The sequence below is a fragment of the Carcharodon carcharias genome, chromosome 15 (genome assembly GCF_017639515.1).
Source record: "Carcharodon carcharias isolate sCarCar2 chromosome 15, sCarCar2.pri, whole genome shotgun sequence".
Lineage (NCBI taxonomy): Eukaryota > Metazoa > Chordata > Chondrichthyes > Lamniformes > Lamnidae > Carcharodon > Carcharodon carcharias.
Window position 1 is genome coordinate 127,799,200 of NC_054481.1, and position 14,402 is coordinate 127,813,601.

Genomic DNA, 14,402 nt, shown 5'->3' on the forward strand with positions numbered 1-14,402 from the left:
ATCACTGTCGCTGGGTCAAAATCCTGGAACTCCCTCCCTAACAGCACTGTGGGTGTACCTACACCACATGGACTGCAGCGGTTCAAGAAGGCAGCTCACCACCACCTTCTCAAGGGTAACTAGGGATGGGCAATAAATGCTGGCCTAGCCAGCGACACTCGCATCCCATCAGTGAATAAAACAAGAAATATGCTATTAGGAGTAATGGGTTGTAGAGAGAGAAAATTGAAAGGATAATTGAAAATATTGAGTTTCTACCACAAGTGATGACTCAAATTCTTTTTGAAATTGTTTAATTTTTTTTGTGCAGATAAGATCATAATTACATCATTGAAGTCTTTCTCTCCCATTGCCAGAACCAGTCCACAACTTATGAACATGCAATTGCTATAGGCAGGAAAGGCCATCTGGTCCATCAAGCCTAGCCCCGTCGCACCGCGCACCCCCCCCCCCCGCCCACCACCACCACCACCATGATGGCAGAACCATCATGGCAAAACAATTCCTCTCACCCTTGCAGCCATGTAACCTCCTGGGAGAGACACAAGTATGGAAATAAATACAGGGCCAGTGGAGGGAAAAAAATGCTCTAAAATTCTTCTGCACCCTCCTCAGACGATTGAAAACAGTTCGACAGAGCTTGCCTTACCTATAAAGACACTTAACCTGATGTTACAGTGTCTGCCTCAGTCAGGAAGCAGTCTATCTCCACACACACACACACACACACCCCCCCCCCCCCCCCCCCGCCCAGAAGTCAAATAGAGAATCAACATCCACCACACTAGTCGGCAATGTGTCCCAGAGGTTCTATATAAGTACAGTTCCTGTCTATCATTTCAATTTGTTAGTCACTTTAATTACCTAATATACAAATGGAGCACAAATTGTGATTATTTAATATCCTACTTGGATCAGGTTACCCCCGAGTTGCCAGGTCACCCTACTCGAGATATAAATTTAATTCCACAGCTGGTTATCCTTGTATTTATGTGAGAGTGACATTTACCAGAGAATTGTAGAAGCTTATAGCAGAGAAGGAGGCCATTCAACCCATCGGTGACTGTGCTGGCTCTTTGAAACAGCAGTCATGCCAGCCATACATCCACACTCCTTGTCTGTAATCATGTTATTTCCTCCTTTTTAAGTTATTTACAGAATCAGCTTCCAGCACATCCCCAAGTAAAGCGTTCCAGACCCCAACAACTCCGAGTGTAAACATTTCTGTTCATCTCATCTTGGTTGTTTATTGTTTCTGAATTTAATTAATTTTTTTTTTTGTTTAGCTAACCATTGAACATTATTATTTGTCAACATCATTTTAGTATTTTTTGTATTTAATACATTGATGTTTTTTAAATTTAGCTAACTTTTCCACATTATTTCAATCACTCATATATGTCCTGTACCCTGAACTTGGGTCTATTTTAGTTTGACCATGATGCCACTTCATTTTGCCATGTGCAATACAGCAGCCTGAAATTTGGAGGATGGTTTGGGTACGCATCATGATTATAATGTGCAAAGATAACCTATTGAGGTATTAATATATAGAGAGATATAAAATATATATATGATATATGTACGTACGTGAGGGAGAAAGGAAGGGAAGGATATGTTGGTAGGGTGAGTTGTTGTCAATAGAGTGGGAGGAGGCTTATGTAGAGCATAAGCACTGAGTGGGCTGTTTCTGTTTTGTAAATTTCATGAAATTTATTTAAAATAAAATGCCAAACCTGTACTTTAAGCAGAGTGTAAATTGCCAACATATGTATAATTTGAGCTTCAGATGTCTCCACTCCACATGGATTGCAACGCACAATCAGAGAGCTTGTTTCCAATTTGTGTCTTCCATGTCTGTGGCGGTGAAAATATACTTAATAGTAGCCGTGTCTGTATAACGTGGACAATTTAACGTGGGTGGAGTAATAATAATCTGTTCTGCTCCAGGAATGCAAAGGAGACGAAGAAAAATTTTAGACACCTCGGTTGCCTACGTACGAGGAGAGGAGAATCTAGCAGGATGGAGACCCCGTGGGGATAGCCTCATCCTGGAACATCAGTGGGAACTGGAGAAACTGGATCTCTTGCACGAGGTAAACAGAGCGCAGAACCGGCTTACAAAAGCAACCACAGTGCGGAGGCTGGAAATCTGAAATACAAGCATAGAACGCTCAGCTAGTCAGGCAGCATCTGTGGAAAGAGAAACAGAGTTAAGGTTTCAGGTTGATGGCCTTCTGCGGATGACTCCTGGCAAAGCAGCTTATGCTTTGGAGCTCTTCTGGTTCAGAACAGTGACCAGAACGGGCACCTTAGCTGCTTCTCCAGGCGTACATTGGAATTGTATAGTCGTCTTTTCGGTATACTATAATAATTTACTGCTTTTGGCTAAGGTAAGATTTCAACACATTTCAAAATATTCGTCTACCATGTGGAAGCAAATGTTTACCCAAAACAGTCTTTGAAGATGCTAAAAGCAGACCTAATTAAGTTAATTAAAAATTCCCCACCGGGAATTTTCTCCCCTTAAGAAAGACGGAACTTTCACTTCTTTACCTGTGATGACAAACCAGTGAAAACAAAGGAATCTGCTTCACTCCCTGTATCTGCCCTATATTTTCTCTTTTGTTTGATTTGAAACACTTGAAATTAGGCAGCAGTCCTAAACACCCAATTGTCATCACTGTATACATCTGGCTCAATGATGCCATTTAATACCATCACAGTTACAATGCATTTTTGTTTCTCATTCTAGCTTTGACCAAGAAACATGTTTATTGAGACTCACTAGTGATTATTATTGTGGTAACTTTACATAGTTGCTTTTAGAAAAATAGAAAAAAAATTACAACACAAAAGAAGGCCATTTGGCCCATTGTGTTCATGCAGGCTCAAAAAGAGTTATCCAGCATTTGATCCCTAGCCCTCTAGATTACATTACTTCAAGTGCACACCTAAGTTTTCAAATGTAACAAGAGTTTCCGCCTCTATTGTCCTTTCAGACAGTGGGTTCCAGCCTCCCATAAACATCAGGTGAAAAAACTACTTCTCAACTCCCCTCCAATCCTTCCACAAATGTAATTAAGTGTATGCTCCTGGTTATTGATGTCTCTGGCTGAAATAGGCCCTTTTACGCACTCTATCTATGCCCTTCATTACATAATTGCGTATACTGATCTGGATTATTATTCGTTTGAGGATATTTCTACTTCTTCCCATTTATGTTGAATTGTAAAATTAATTTTGGGAATCATATATTAGTTACAGCACAAAAGGAGACCATTCGGCCCATTGTGTCCCTTCTGACTCTCTGCCTTTTCCGCACAGTCCTGCAAATTTTTCTTATGTGACGGATGAACGCAGGTGTTTTGTGTGTCTCCATATTGATGCTTCTACGTCTTGAACACTTTTGTGTGTTTGGCCAAGTAATCTGTTGTGTGTTTTATGAAGGTTGAGAGGACACGCCATCTGCTGCTGTTGCGCGAGAAGCTCGGTGAGACAACTTCAAAATCTCTCTGTGATTCCATCTCCCCGAGTATGAGCAGCGGTACGCTCAGCACCTCGACTAGCATCTCCTCTCAGATATCTACCACAACGTTTGAGAGCGCCGTCACGCCCAGTGAAAGCAGTGGATATGACTCTGCGGACATTCAGAGCCTTGTGGATCGAGAGAAAGAACTGGCAACCAAGGTATTGCACAGTGAGGCATAGCCTACTCAGGTCATTCGATGTGGGGTATCTGTGCAGTGGGGGAAAAAAATCCAACTGAAATAAAACATGTAAAGGTTGTGATAAAAATCTAACACGTCAGCTTGGAGCTTCCATAAAATGTTGGTACAATTGTTTCTAGTGAACAGACTTAGAAGTTTGGTTTAATGGCAGTTACCTTTGAAGAATTCATGGGTGTCTCCTGCTAAAGTGTTCACTTCTTTGGTTTTGAAATAATTGAATGGTCTCTGTCTTTACTTGAACCACAGGTAACAATATCTTTCTGATGCAGTGCTAGGAACTGATGATCTGTGAATGAAATGACAGCAATTTACTCATTTGCATTGTGATGCTATTGAATAACCCCGCCCCCCCCCCACACCCCTGCAGCTGCTGGCATTGATTCTTGCACTGCAAATTCAGTCATAGTTCCCCGCACAACATGTTCTTGAGCTTTCTTTACTATTTGAAGGGAAGCAGAGGACTATGGCCAAACACATCCTCACAGAAGTAAGAATCTGGAAAGAAAAGTCAACCCGATTACTCTGGCATATCCCCCAGAAGCTAATTAAGGTTTCTAATGGTTCAGTCCTGATAGCAAGTTGTTTTTTTCTCGCTGTGGAACAAAATGCGAATTGGGAAACAAACAGTAAAAACACTTTCATGAAAGAGACGCTAAAATTTGCTTTATTGCAAAAATAGTGTCATGTATCAGGGTAGAACAATTAGCAAGGCCCTTATATTCAGACAGCTTGTGATTTGGGCCCTGTGCGTTTTTCCTTTGAATCTATAGTCCAATGCACGAGGTAGAGGACCAGTTATGTTGTTGCCTGAAACGTTCAGTCAACCTTCATTTTACATTGTTTTTCTGTGAATTGTGGAATTTTTTCTAATTCATTCGTGGGATGGGGGTATCGCTGGCTAGGCCAGCATTTATTGCCCATCCCTATTTGCACTTGAACTGAATGGCTTGCTAGGCTATTTCAAGAGAACAATCACGTTGCGGTGGGTCTGGAGTCTCATGTCGGCCAGACCAGGTAAGGACAGCAGATTTCCTTCCCTAAAGGACATCAGTGAACCAGATGTTTTTTTTTTAAAGACAATCAACAATGGTTTCATGGTCACCATTGGGCTTTTAATTCCAGATTCTTTTTTAATTGATTTCAAATTTCACCATTGGGCGTGGTGGGATTCGAACCTGGGTCCCCAGAGCATTACCCTGGCTCTATGGATAACTAGTCCAGTGACAATACCACTGAGCCACCACTTCATAAGAAGCCATTCGGCCCATGACCTCTCTGCTGGTTCTTTGCAAGAAGAGCTATCCATTTAGTTCAACTGCCCACTCTTGCCTGATAGCCCTGCAAGACTTGCCTTTTCAAATATATGCCCAGCTCCATTTTTTGACAGTTACAGAATCTCGCTTCCACCTCCCTATCAGGCAGCGCATTCCAGATCAGGACAAATGTTTGCCTCGATACATTCTCAACATCTCCACTCCAGCTCTTTTGCCAGTTCTGCTAATTTCCCTTTCCAGAAACAGGCATTTAGTTTATTTTGTTCCGCACACTTGATCTAAAGATATTTTTTGCAGTTTTTTTCTGCAAGTGAATATTGCTAAGACTGAGGTAATCTGTCAAGTTGCTGATTTATCATAGTTTGCAATCTGAGACAAGTCTTTCGTGACGCTTTAATTCTTTCGTCAAACATGTCTTCAGCTGTCAACCTCTCTGGTCTGTTTCATGCCTGGTTGTCAAGTCCTTAATGTGTGATAATCTTTTTGTTTCAGTGCCTACGACTTCTAATGCACACATTTAATAAAGAACTGAACCAAGTCTGCAGCAGCATCAGTGACAGTAAGGTAAGTAGAAGTTCACGCTACAAGAAATTGCTTTAATATAAAAGTCAGCCTAAAAATGATGCAGTACAGCTATGTTGCACGCTGGTAGACCATAAATACATGCACTGATTCTGCAGTGCTGTGTCACTGGGGCAAGTACCAGACGAAGGCTGAGGAACTCCCACTTCCCTTCTCCGCATTTACCTCCTAACAAATAACTTCAGACAAAATAGCGGTTTCTGTACTTTCCAAACTCCCCTAAAAACCAAGCTGCTTTGTGCGCCGTGTTTTCCTGCATTAAAGATACAGGTCACATCGAGAGCCTCGTGACGTGTCTATTCCTGGATCCTTTGAAAACGGCATATTCAAGTAAACAGCTGTAGCTTGCTCCAAAGCTACTTCTCTCGAACAAGCCTCCCTGACACAATAATTGTACTTACCCTCTTTGAAGAACAGGCTTTATTAACCGTTATCTTTACATGCTGTAGTCAGCGAACATCCTACCGATGTTAATACTCAAATCCCTAAAGTCGGAATTCAGTCACTCATTATGATGGCATTACTGTCGTTTATTTCTTTGCATGGGCACTTTACACATTAGAAAACAAGCCTTGCGTTCCCCTCGCCGCAATTCAAAACCATTCAGTTTATCTTGGAAGACCCCTTGCTGGAAGAGATGAAAAAGTTTGACTATTAACTCTTAACTACCCAAGATGTCCAACTTATTACTCATCAGGGTGTGCAACAAGAATAAATTTAAAATAATCAACAAAGCCTTGGTGCATCTAATTAAAAAGGAATATGCTCAATATTTCTACTTCTGTCTTCCATATAAATTTTGGAACTGCTATGTGTACGATCTGGTGTCACATCTCGAGGTTTTAAGTCGCTGGTTATTTATTTTATATTCTTTACATTCTAATTATTTTATCCTGAATTGCACCATCCCCTATTGAGGACAGCTGTGGAATCTCATTCTGGTATCTGAGAGTTTCTTGCTTGTAATGGCTATGAAAGTTGTAGCGAGAGTTGGGTGAGGGTTGAATGGCTGAAACGCCCAGACCTCGGCCCATCTCACCCCGCCTCCCCCCTCATTACTTGCCTGAAATTGGGAATTTGGTGTCTGGGGAATTGTGGTTGGAAATGTTGAATGCTACTAATTGCCATTTCTGTTGTGATTGAAGCTACCTGGGTGTTAATGTGGTGGTTTTGTGAGCATGCTGAAGGTACGCAGGTTAACATTTTAAAGGGATAGTACGCTTTTGAGCGCCTCAAGTAATCAGAGGAAATTACAATACTCCAGAGGGTTTTCAAACATACATGCGGGAGTTTCTCCTGCAAATATGGACACGTTTCAAGGGACCCCGTGACTTAGATTACAAAAGACGAGGCCGGTTACCAAGAGGAAAACGGTGCCACGTTTGCAGGATTAAGGTAGAGAAATGAGAATAATTTACTGGTAAGTTATGAAGTGGGGGCAAAAACCGGTGCCGGAATCTGGGCCTGAATCTTCTGGTCAGTGTGCGGGATCCAGGCCCCGCTCACCAACGTGTCCCAACATCACCGCACATCACTCCGAAGTCGATTGCGTGCCCGCCGAACTATCAAAGGCCTATTAAAGCCATTTAAGTACCAATTGTAGTAATTAACAAGGGTGCCCGTCCAACCTTAAGGTTGGCGGCGGGGTTGGGTGGGGGGGGTGGGGGGGGCAGGTGAAGAGTCCAGGCGGCCTTAGCACTTTTCATGGAACCTCATCCACAGGTGGGATGAGATTTTGTGAAGGGTTTATAAATGTAATAAAAATGTTTAGTAAAATTCATTGATATGTCCCAGCTCGTGTGACACTGTCACATGATGGGACATGTCTGAATAATTAAAAATTTTTTTTTTTTTTGCAAAGTTTTATTCTGCCTCGGGGAGACTTCCGCGCTCTGTCGCGTGCATGCGCAAAAGAGCGCAGGCCCCGACTCTCCCTCTCTCCCCCCCACCCCACCTGCACAGGTAGCACTAAGCACTTCCGGGTGCACGTCACGCTGGGTGGGCCTTAGTTGGCCCGCCCCCACAAAATGGTGGCGTGCTGCCGACAGTGGGCGGCGGTTGGCTATGTGTACGCCCGCTCTTGAACTGCCCGCCCGACAGGGAGAAAATTCTCCCCCTGATGTCAGACAGAAAATCTGGCTTGATAAATCCCGTAGCATAGAGGACTCCCGAGTTTCGCTATCTGTGCTTTGTGCTTCAATACTGTTCTAATTTTTTTCAAATCTGTGAATATTCTTTTATATTCCCATATCCTGACGTAACCCTCCTGACTTCTGCATCATATCCTCTGCCAAATTCCTTTCGTCGAAAACGGTGGACGGCAGCCAATTTAATAAAATAAACATCGCCAGGATGAAATAAAAACGGAAAACGCTGGAAAAACTCAGCAGTTCAGGCAGCATCTGTGGAGCGAGAAACAGAGTTAACGTTTCAATCTCTATGACTCTTCCGTGTTTTTGCTTTTGTATTATCCTGGGTAGGACGACTTTTATCATTGAATAAATCCTCGGAGGCCTCCTGAAATAAAACTGATGTTCTATTAAGGAAGCTGCATCTCATTTGGTAAACGAGACTCGGTAGTATTGCAATGTAACCCATTGGAAAATACATTCAAAGATCCTTTCCACAGATGCATCAGAGGTCAGGATTCTTGGCGTACCTGTTGTTGAGAAATGTTATTTGCAAACAGCATGCTATTTTCCAAGAATATTCTTTGGTCATTGAGGAGAAAGCAAATGGCACTTTGAGGATTGTAGATTTTTACCATTCTGTAGATTAGTACGAGTACTTTTCTAGATCAGAAAAGACCATCAGCTCTTAAAATTTTGATTGTCCTGAAATGGCTGGGCTCTGTGATGTACCAAGCAAAGTACTTTTTTGATATTTTAAATTGTTTCAAGGTAAGTTAAAATGAGAACGTTCTTGTATTTGTGCAGTTGGATGTGGATTACTAAAAAATGCTTTGTGTTTCAGCTTTCAGATGTAAACTCCCCGATTGGTCGCGATGCTTCCGTGTCCAGTTTCAGCAGCACCACACTCACTCCTTCTTCCACTTGCCCATCACTAGCCGACTCCAGGTGTAACTCAGTGGATCAGAAGTAAGTCTGAATGAACGCTGCTTTGTGCTAATCAAGTTGAGGAATGCTCGCACTGAAAAAAGTACTTTCCTCATTGATTTGTCAAATCTGATGCTGAAAGGGGAGAGAGAGTAAAAAAAACCCCACTAACCTACAACAATATGCCTTAATTTCATTTTTAAAAAGTATCTCCTGCATTAGTGTGTATTTTGTCGCTGTCTATTAGCTTATGCTTATGGCCATTGAGCCAAAATAATGTGTCAAGTTTATGCTGTGTCTCCCACACCACAAGGAGCTGGGTTAAGACGAATGAAACTCATTTTGGAGAACCCTTGCAGCGGCTGGAGGAAGTTCTGAATCAAACAAAACCAGGGATATACAGGATTGGATAAAGAGAAAAAGGGAGGCTTATGGAACATACAGAGGGCTCAAAACAGCGGAAGCCCTAGAGGAGTATCGAACGTGTAGGGGTGAACTTAAAAAAGGAAATTAGGAGAGCAAAAAGGGGGCATGAGAAAACATTGGCAGGTAAAATAAAGGAAAATCCAAAGTTGTTTTACAAGTACATTAAGAGTAAGAGGAGAACTAGGGAAAGAGTAGGGCCCATTAAGAACCATTGTGGTAATTTGTATGTGGAACCAGAAGACGTAGGTAGGTTCTAAATGAATACTGTGTGTCGATGTTCACAAGTGAGAGGGATGACATGGGTATGGAAATCATGCAGAAGGACTGTGATATAAATAAAGAAATTAGCATAGAAAGGGAGGAGGTTCTAAGTGGTCTGGCAGACTTAAAAGTAGATAAAGCTCCAGGCCTGGATGAAATGTATCCCAGGCTTTTAGGTGAGGCAAAGGAAGAGGTAGCAGGGTCGTTGGCAATAATTTTCAATACCTCTGGCCACAGGAGAGGTGCCAGAGGACTGGAGGGCAGCCAATGTGGTACTGTTATTCAAGGAGGGTGGAAGGAACAAACCAGGGAACTACAGGCCAGTCAGTCTAACCTCAATGATGGGGAAACTGTTGGAAGCAATTTTGAGGGACAGAATTAATCTACACTTGGAGAGGCAGGGGTTAATCAAGGATAGTCAGCATGGTTTTGTTAAGGCGAGGTCATGTCTGACCAATTTGATTGAATTTTTCAAAGAGGTGACCAGGTGTATAGATGAGGGCAATGCATTTGACGTAGTCTACTTGGATTTCAGCAAGGCTTTTGATAAGGTCCCACATGGGAGACTGATAACAAAGATAAGACCCCATGGGATCTAAGGCAATTTGGCAAATTGGATCCAGAATTGGCTGAGTGGCAGGAAGCAGAGGGTAATGGTCAAGGAGTATTTTTGTGACTGGATGCCTGTGTCCAGTGGGGTTCCACAGGGATTGGTGTTGGGTTCCTTGCTGTTTGTGGTATATATAAACGATTTAGACCTGAATGTAGGAGGGTTGATCAGTAAGTTAGTGGATGACATGAAAATTGATGGGGTGGCAAATAAGAGGATAGCCTTAGATTACAGAAGGATATAGACGGGCTGGTCAGATGGGCTGATCAGTGGCAAATGTAATTTAATCTAGATAATTGTGAGGTGATGCACTTGGGCAGGACAAACAAGGCACTGGAATACACAATGAATGATAGGACCCTGGGAAGTACCAAGGATCAGAGGGACCTTGATGTGCATGTCCACTGATCCCTTAAGGTAGCCAGAGAGGTAGATAAGGTGGTTAAGAAGGCATATGGGATACTTGCCTTTATTAGCCAAGGCATATAATATAAGAGCAGGGAGGTTATGCTGGAACTGCATAAAACGCTGCTTAGGCCACAGCTAGAGTATTGCGTGCAGTTCTGGAATCCGCATTATAGGAAGGATGTGATTGCACTAGAGAGAGTGCAGAGGAGATTTACCAGGATGTTGGCTGGACTGGAGAGTTTTAGTTATGAGGAGAGATTGGATAGACTGGAGGTGTTTAAAATTATGAGGGGTATAGATAGGGTAGACAGGAAGGAACTTTTCCCCTTACCGAAGGGATCAATAACCAGGGGGCATAGATTTAAGGTAAGGGGCAGGAGGTTTAGAGGGGATGTGAGGAAGAATTTTTTCACCCAGAGGGTGGTGGGAATCTGGGACTCGCTGCCTGAAAGGGTGGTAGAGGCAGAAACCCTCATAACATTTAAGTAGTATTTGCATATGCACATACAATGCCATGACATACAAGGCTATGGGCCTAGTGCTGGAAAATGGGATTAGAATAGTTAGGGTACTTGTTTGACCAGCACAGACTCAATGGGCCAAAGGGCCTTTTTCTGTGCTGTAGACCTCTATGACTCAAACTTCCCAAAGTGGGTTTTCCTCTCTCCTCTTTCCTGAACTGACAGCCATTCCAATTCTTCTTGAAAGTTTTGGTGTTGAAAGTGTTGGTAATCATTGCCTTGCTAGAGATGTCAACATTCCAGGGACCAAGTAACAAAAAGACTTGGAACATAATTGGACCATTTTCTTCTTCCATAATTTGGATACCAAAATTATTTTCTGTAAATCTATTCCAACGTACTGTAATAAAGTCTTCAACTTTTGGGGAAAAGAAGCACCAGATGATTATCACCCATCTCATGGTGGGAATGTGGAATTTGAAACACAAACAGATCAGCCATATGATCTTATTGAATGGCAGAGCAGGCTTGAGAGGCCGAATGGCCTACTTCTCCTATTTCATATGCTGGTATCTTCCATGCCCTGTATCTCAAAAATCATTCTTCAGGGTTTCTTTATTTATTAATGCATAACTCATGAAGAGCTTTCATTCCTTCATGAGTGTTTCAAACATTGTTTCCCATGTCAGTGTTGTAACAAATAAGCTCCTCAGCGCCATGTGGACATTTTTAATTGAGTATATTTCAGCCCTTGCTTATTTGTGAGCTTAGACTGTGTTCATATTGCAGAACTCCTGAGGCCAACTCTAGGTCTTCTAGTCCGTGCATGGAGTTTGATGGCTTCCCCATGGTTTCTCGAGTAGAAACTTCATACCTAGCCAGAGCAGGGAAGAATGAATTCCTGAACCTGCTACCTGACATTGAAGAGATTAGGACCGGGTGAGAGCTTCTTGCTAGATCCCAATTTATTTCCTCCAACCTACTCCAAATTACAAACACTTTGTAAATGTTACACCGATTGTATTCGACCTTTTTATTATGCCTGTGCTTCTTTTCATATGCTGTAGTCCTGTGGTGTCAAAGAAAGGATATCTGCATTTCATGGAACCACAATCTAATTCTTGGGTGAAGCATTATGTTGCTATCCGTCGTCCATATGTGTTTATCTACAATAGTGATAAAGACCCAGTAGAAAGAGGCATTCTGAATCTGTCCACAGCTCAGGTGGAGTACAGTGAGGATCAACAGGCAATGTTAAAGGTCAGTAAATTGCTGCGTTGCAAATATTCACCTCTCCTGAGTCTCAACGCACTAAGATTCACTAACCATACCTAGGAATATGTGCTCAGTACCAATTCTGTGATAAAACTGGCTCCTGGATTTCTGGAATATCTCACTCTACATTTAGGCACTCGTACTCTGGTAATCCAGTGCTCCTCATATGGTATTTATACTTGTATTCTCACATTTATAATCTATTGAAGTGTGTAATTAAAATATGCATTAAATTCTACACCTATATAAGACATTCCAAGAAAAAAACCCACTTGAAGACTCCTTCCATGGCTCAGTTGGTTAAGACAGTATGTAAAGATGTGATGAAGATGTAGAGATCAGGGGGTCTCTGGTTTGATCCCCTGTCTGTGCTGAGTTAGTCGATCTTGTTTATGGTGCCAAGTAAGAAACAACAGTCCATGGTCTAGGGAGGCCAAATTCTGATTGCTATCCAATGACACATGCTAGAAAGTGGATTTATATGGGTGTCAGTTGGAGGCAGGGTCAGCTTGTTACTGTGCCACAGTCAAATTAGTCAAATCAAGGTAGGAAAGTAAGTTATGAAGAGGTAAAAGCAAAATACGCTGGAAATGTGAAATTAAAAAGTTTTGGAGAGGAGTTTGCAATGGGACATTGATAGGTTAAGTGAGTGGGCAAAAGTTTGTCAGATAGAGTATGATGTGGGAAAATGTGAACTTGTCCACTTTGGCTAATAGACTAGAAAAGCAGCACATTATTTAAATGGAGAGAGACTGTGAATTCTGAAGTAGAGAGGGATCTGGTGAATCAGGAAAAAGTTAGTATGCAGGTACAGCAAGTCATCAGCAGAGCAAATGGAATGTTGTTGTTTATTGCAAGGAGGATAGAATATAAACATAGGGCAGTTTTGTTACAGTTGCACAGGGCATTGGTGAGACGATGTTTAGAGTACTATGTACAGTTTTGGTCTCCTTATTTAAGAAAGGATATAAATGCATTAAGATACGGTTCACTGAACTGATACCTGGGATGGGGAGTTACCTTACGAAGAAAGGTTGGACAGGCTGTGTCTGTGTCCATTGGAGTTTAGAAGATTGAGAGGTGATCTTTTTGAAACATATTAGATCCTGAGGGAGCTTGACAGGGTGGATGCTGAAAGAATGTTTCCTCTTGTGGGAGAGAGTAGAACGAGGAGAAACAGTTTAAAAATAATGAATCTCCCATTTAAGACAGAGGATAGAAGAAATTTTTTCTCTAGGGGTTGAGTTTTTGGAACTCTCTTCACCAGAGCCCCTGCCTGGAGGCAGGGTCATTGAATATCTTTAAGCCAGAAATAGATAGATTCTTGGTTAACAAGGGAGTCAAAGGTTATGGGGGGGCAGGTGATAAAGCCGAGTTGAGACCACAATCAGATCGGCCATGATCTTATTGAATGGCGGAACAGGCTCGAGTGTCCAAATGGTCGTTTACAGCCCCTAATTCGTATATTTATGTGTATATCTTCTGCTACATCATCAATACTCATAAAGGTTGCTGCTTGACTTAAGGTCTGCCTGTGGGACTGCATTCAGTACCTTCTGGAGAGAAATAGAAAAGGCTAAAATTGGCAGTGAAGGAACACTTTTAATTATTACATGAGAGTTGGGGATACAACACCTTTACTTCATGGTTTAAAAAGTCTTGATAGCCCCAGTAAATAACCATTTGTTTGTTTATTTTTTGGCACTGTGCAGACATCTAACACTTTTGCAGTGTGCACAAAACATCGTGGAATACTTCTGCAAGCAAGCAATGACAAGGATATGTATGACTGGTTGTATGCTTTCAATCCACTGCTGGCTGGCTCAATCAGGTAAACTCATCATTTACCTTTCATCCCTATTCCTGCTCTTGAGTATCCTGGAACCCTTTCTGGGTGATGCAGGAGACATCTCATCATTAGAAGCACATGTGAATGACCCAATTTTCATTTTAATTGAGAAACACTGCTTGGGAGGCAATTTTATCAATCAGCACTTTCTAAAAGTCAAATTGCTACACAAGAACTGTAATTAACTTAATCCTTTCTTTTTTGTTGATCTTCTTGTGCTAGTGGTGTAAGAGAACTTTATTTTCCTTTCATTCATGGGATGTGGGCGTTGCTAGCAAGGCCAGTATTTATTGCCCTTGAGATGGTAGTGGTTAACCTTCTCCTTCCTGAACTGGTACAGTGCTGTCAGGAGGGAGAGGGAGTTCCAGGATTTTAATCCCGTGGCGATGAAGGGATGGCGAAAGTAAGGATAATGTATGACTGACTGAATTCGAACTGTTGAAATGGCAATCCCTGGGTTAATTCATTC

At 42.0% G+C, this 14,402-nt stretch overlaps 1 protein-coding gene across 9 annotated transcripts in view; it reads left to right on the forward strand.

Moving 5' to 3' along the window:
* The window catches only part of kif1b (kinesin family member 1B), a 197,877-nt gene that overhangs the window by 175,724 nt on the left and 7,751 nt on the right, over positions 1-14,402 (forward strand). For 8 of the 9 annotated variants that reach the window (XM_041205801.1, XM_041205803.1, XM_041205809.1 and 5 more), the window contains 7 exons: positions 1,951-2,096; positions 3,451-3,690; positions 5,498-5,569; positions 8,561-8,685; positions 11,599-11,748; positions 11,877-12,069; positions 13,797-13,915. In XM_041205801.1, the coding sequence (XP_041061735.1) occupies positions 1,951-2,096; positions 3,451-3,690; positions 5,498-5,569; positions 8,561-8,685; positions 11,599-11,748; positions 11,877-12,069; positions 13,797-13,915 (1,045 nt within the window). The remainder of the gene's footprint in view (positions 1-1,950; positions 2,097-3,450; positions 3,691-5,497; positions 5,570-8,560; positions 8,686-11,598; positions 11,749-11,876; positions 12,070-13,796; positions 13,916-14,402) is intronic. The other variant, XM_041205807.1, reaches the window with a different exon arrangement.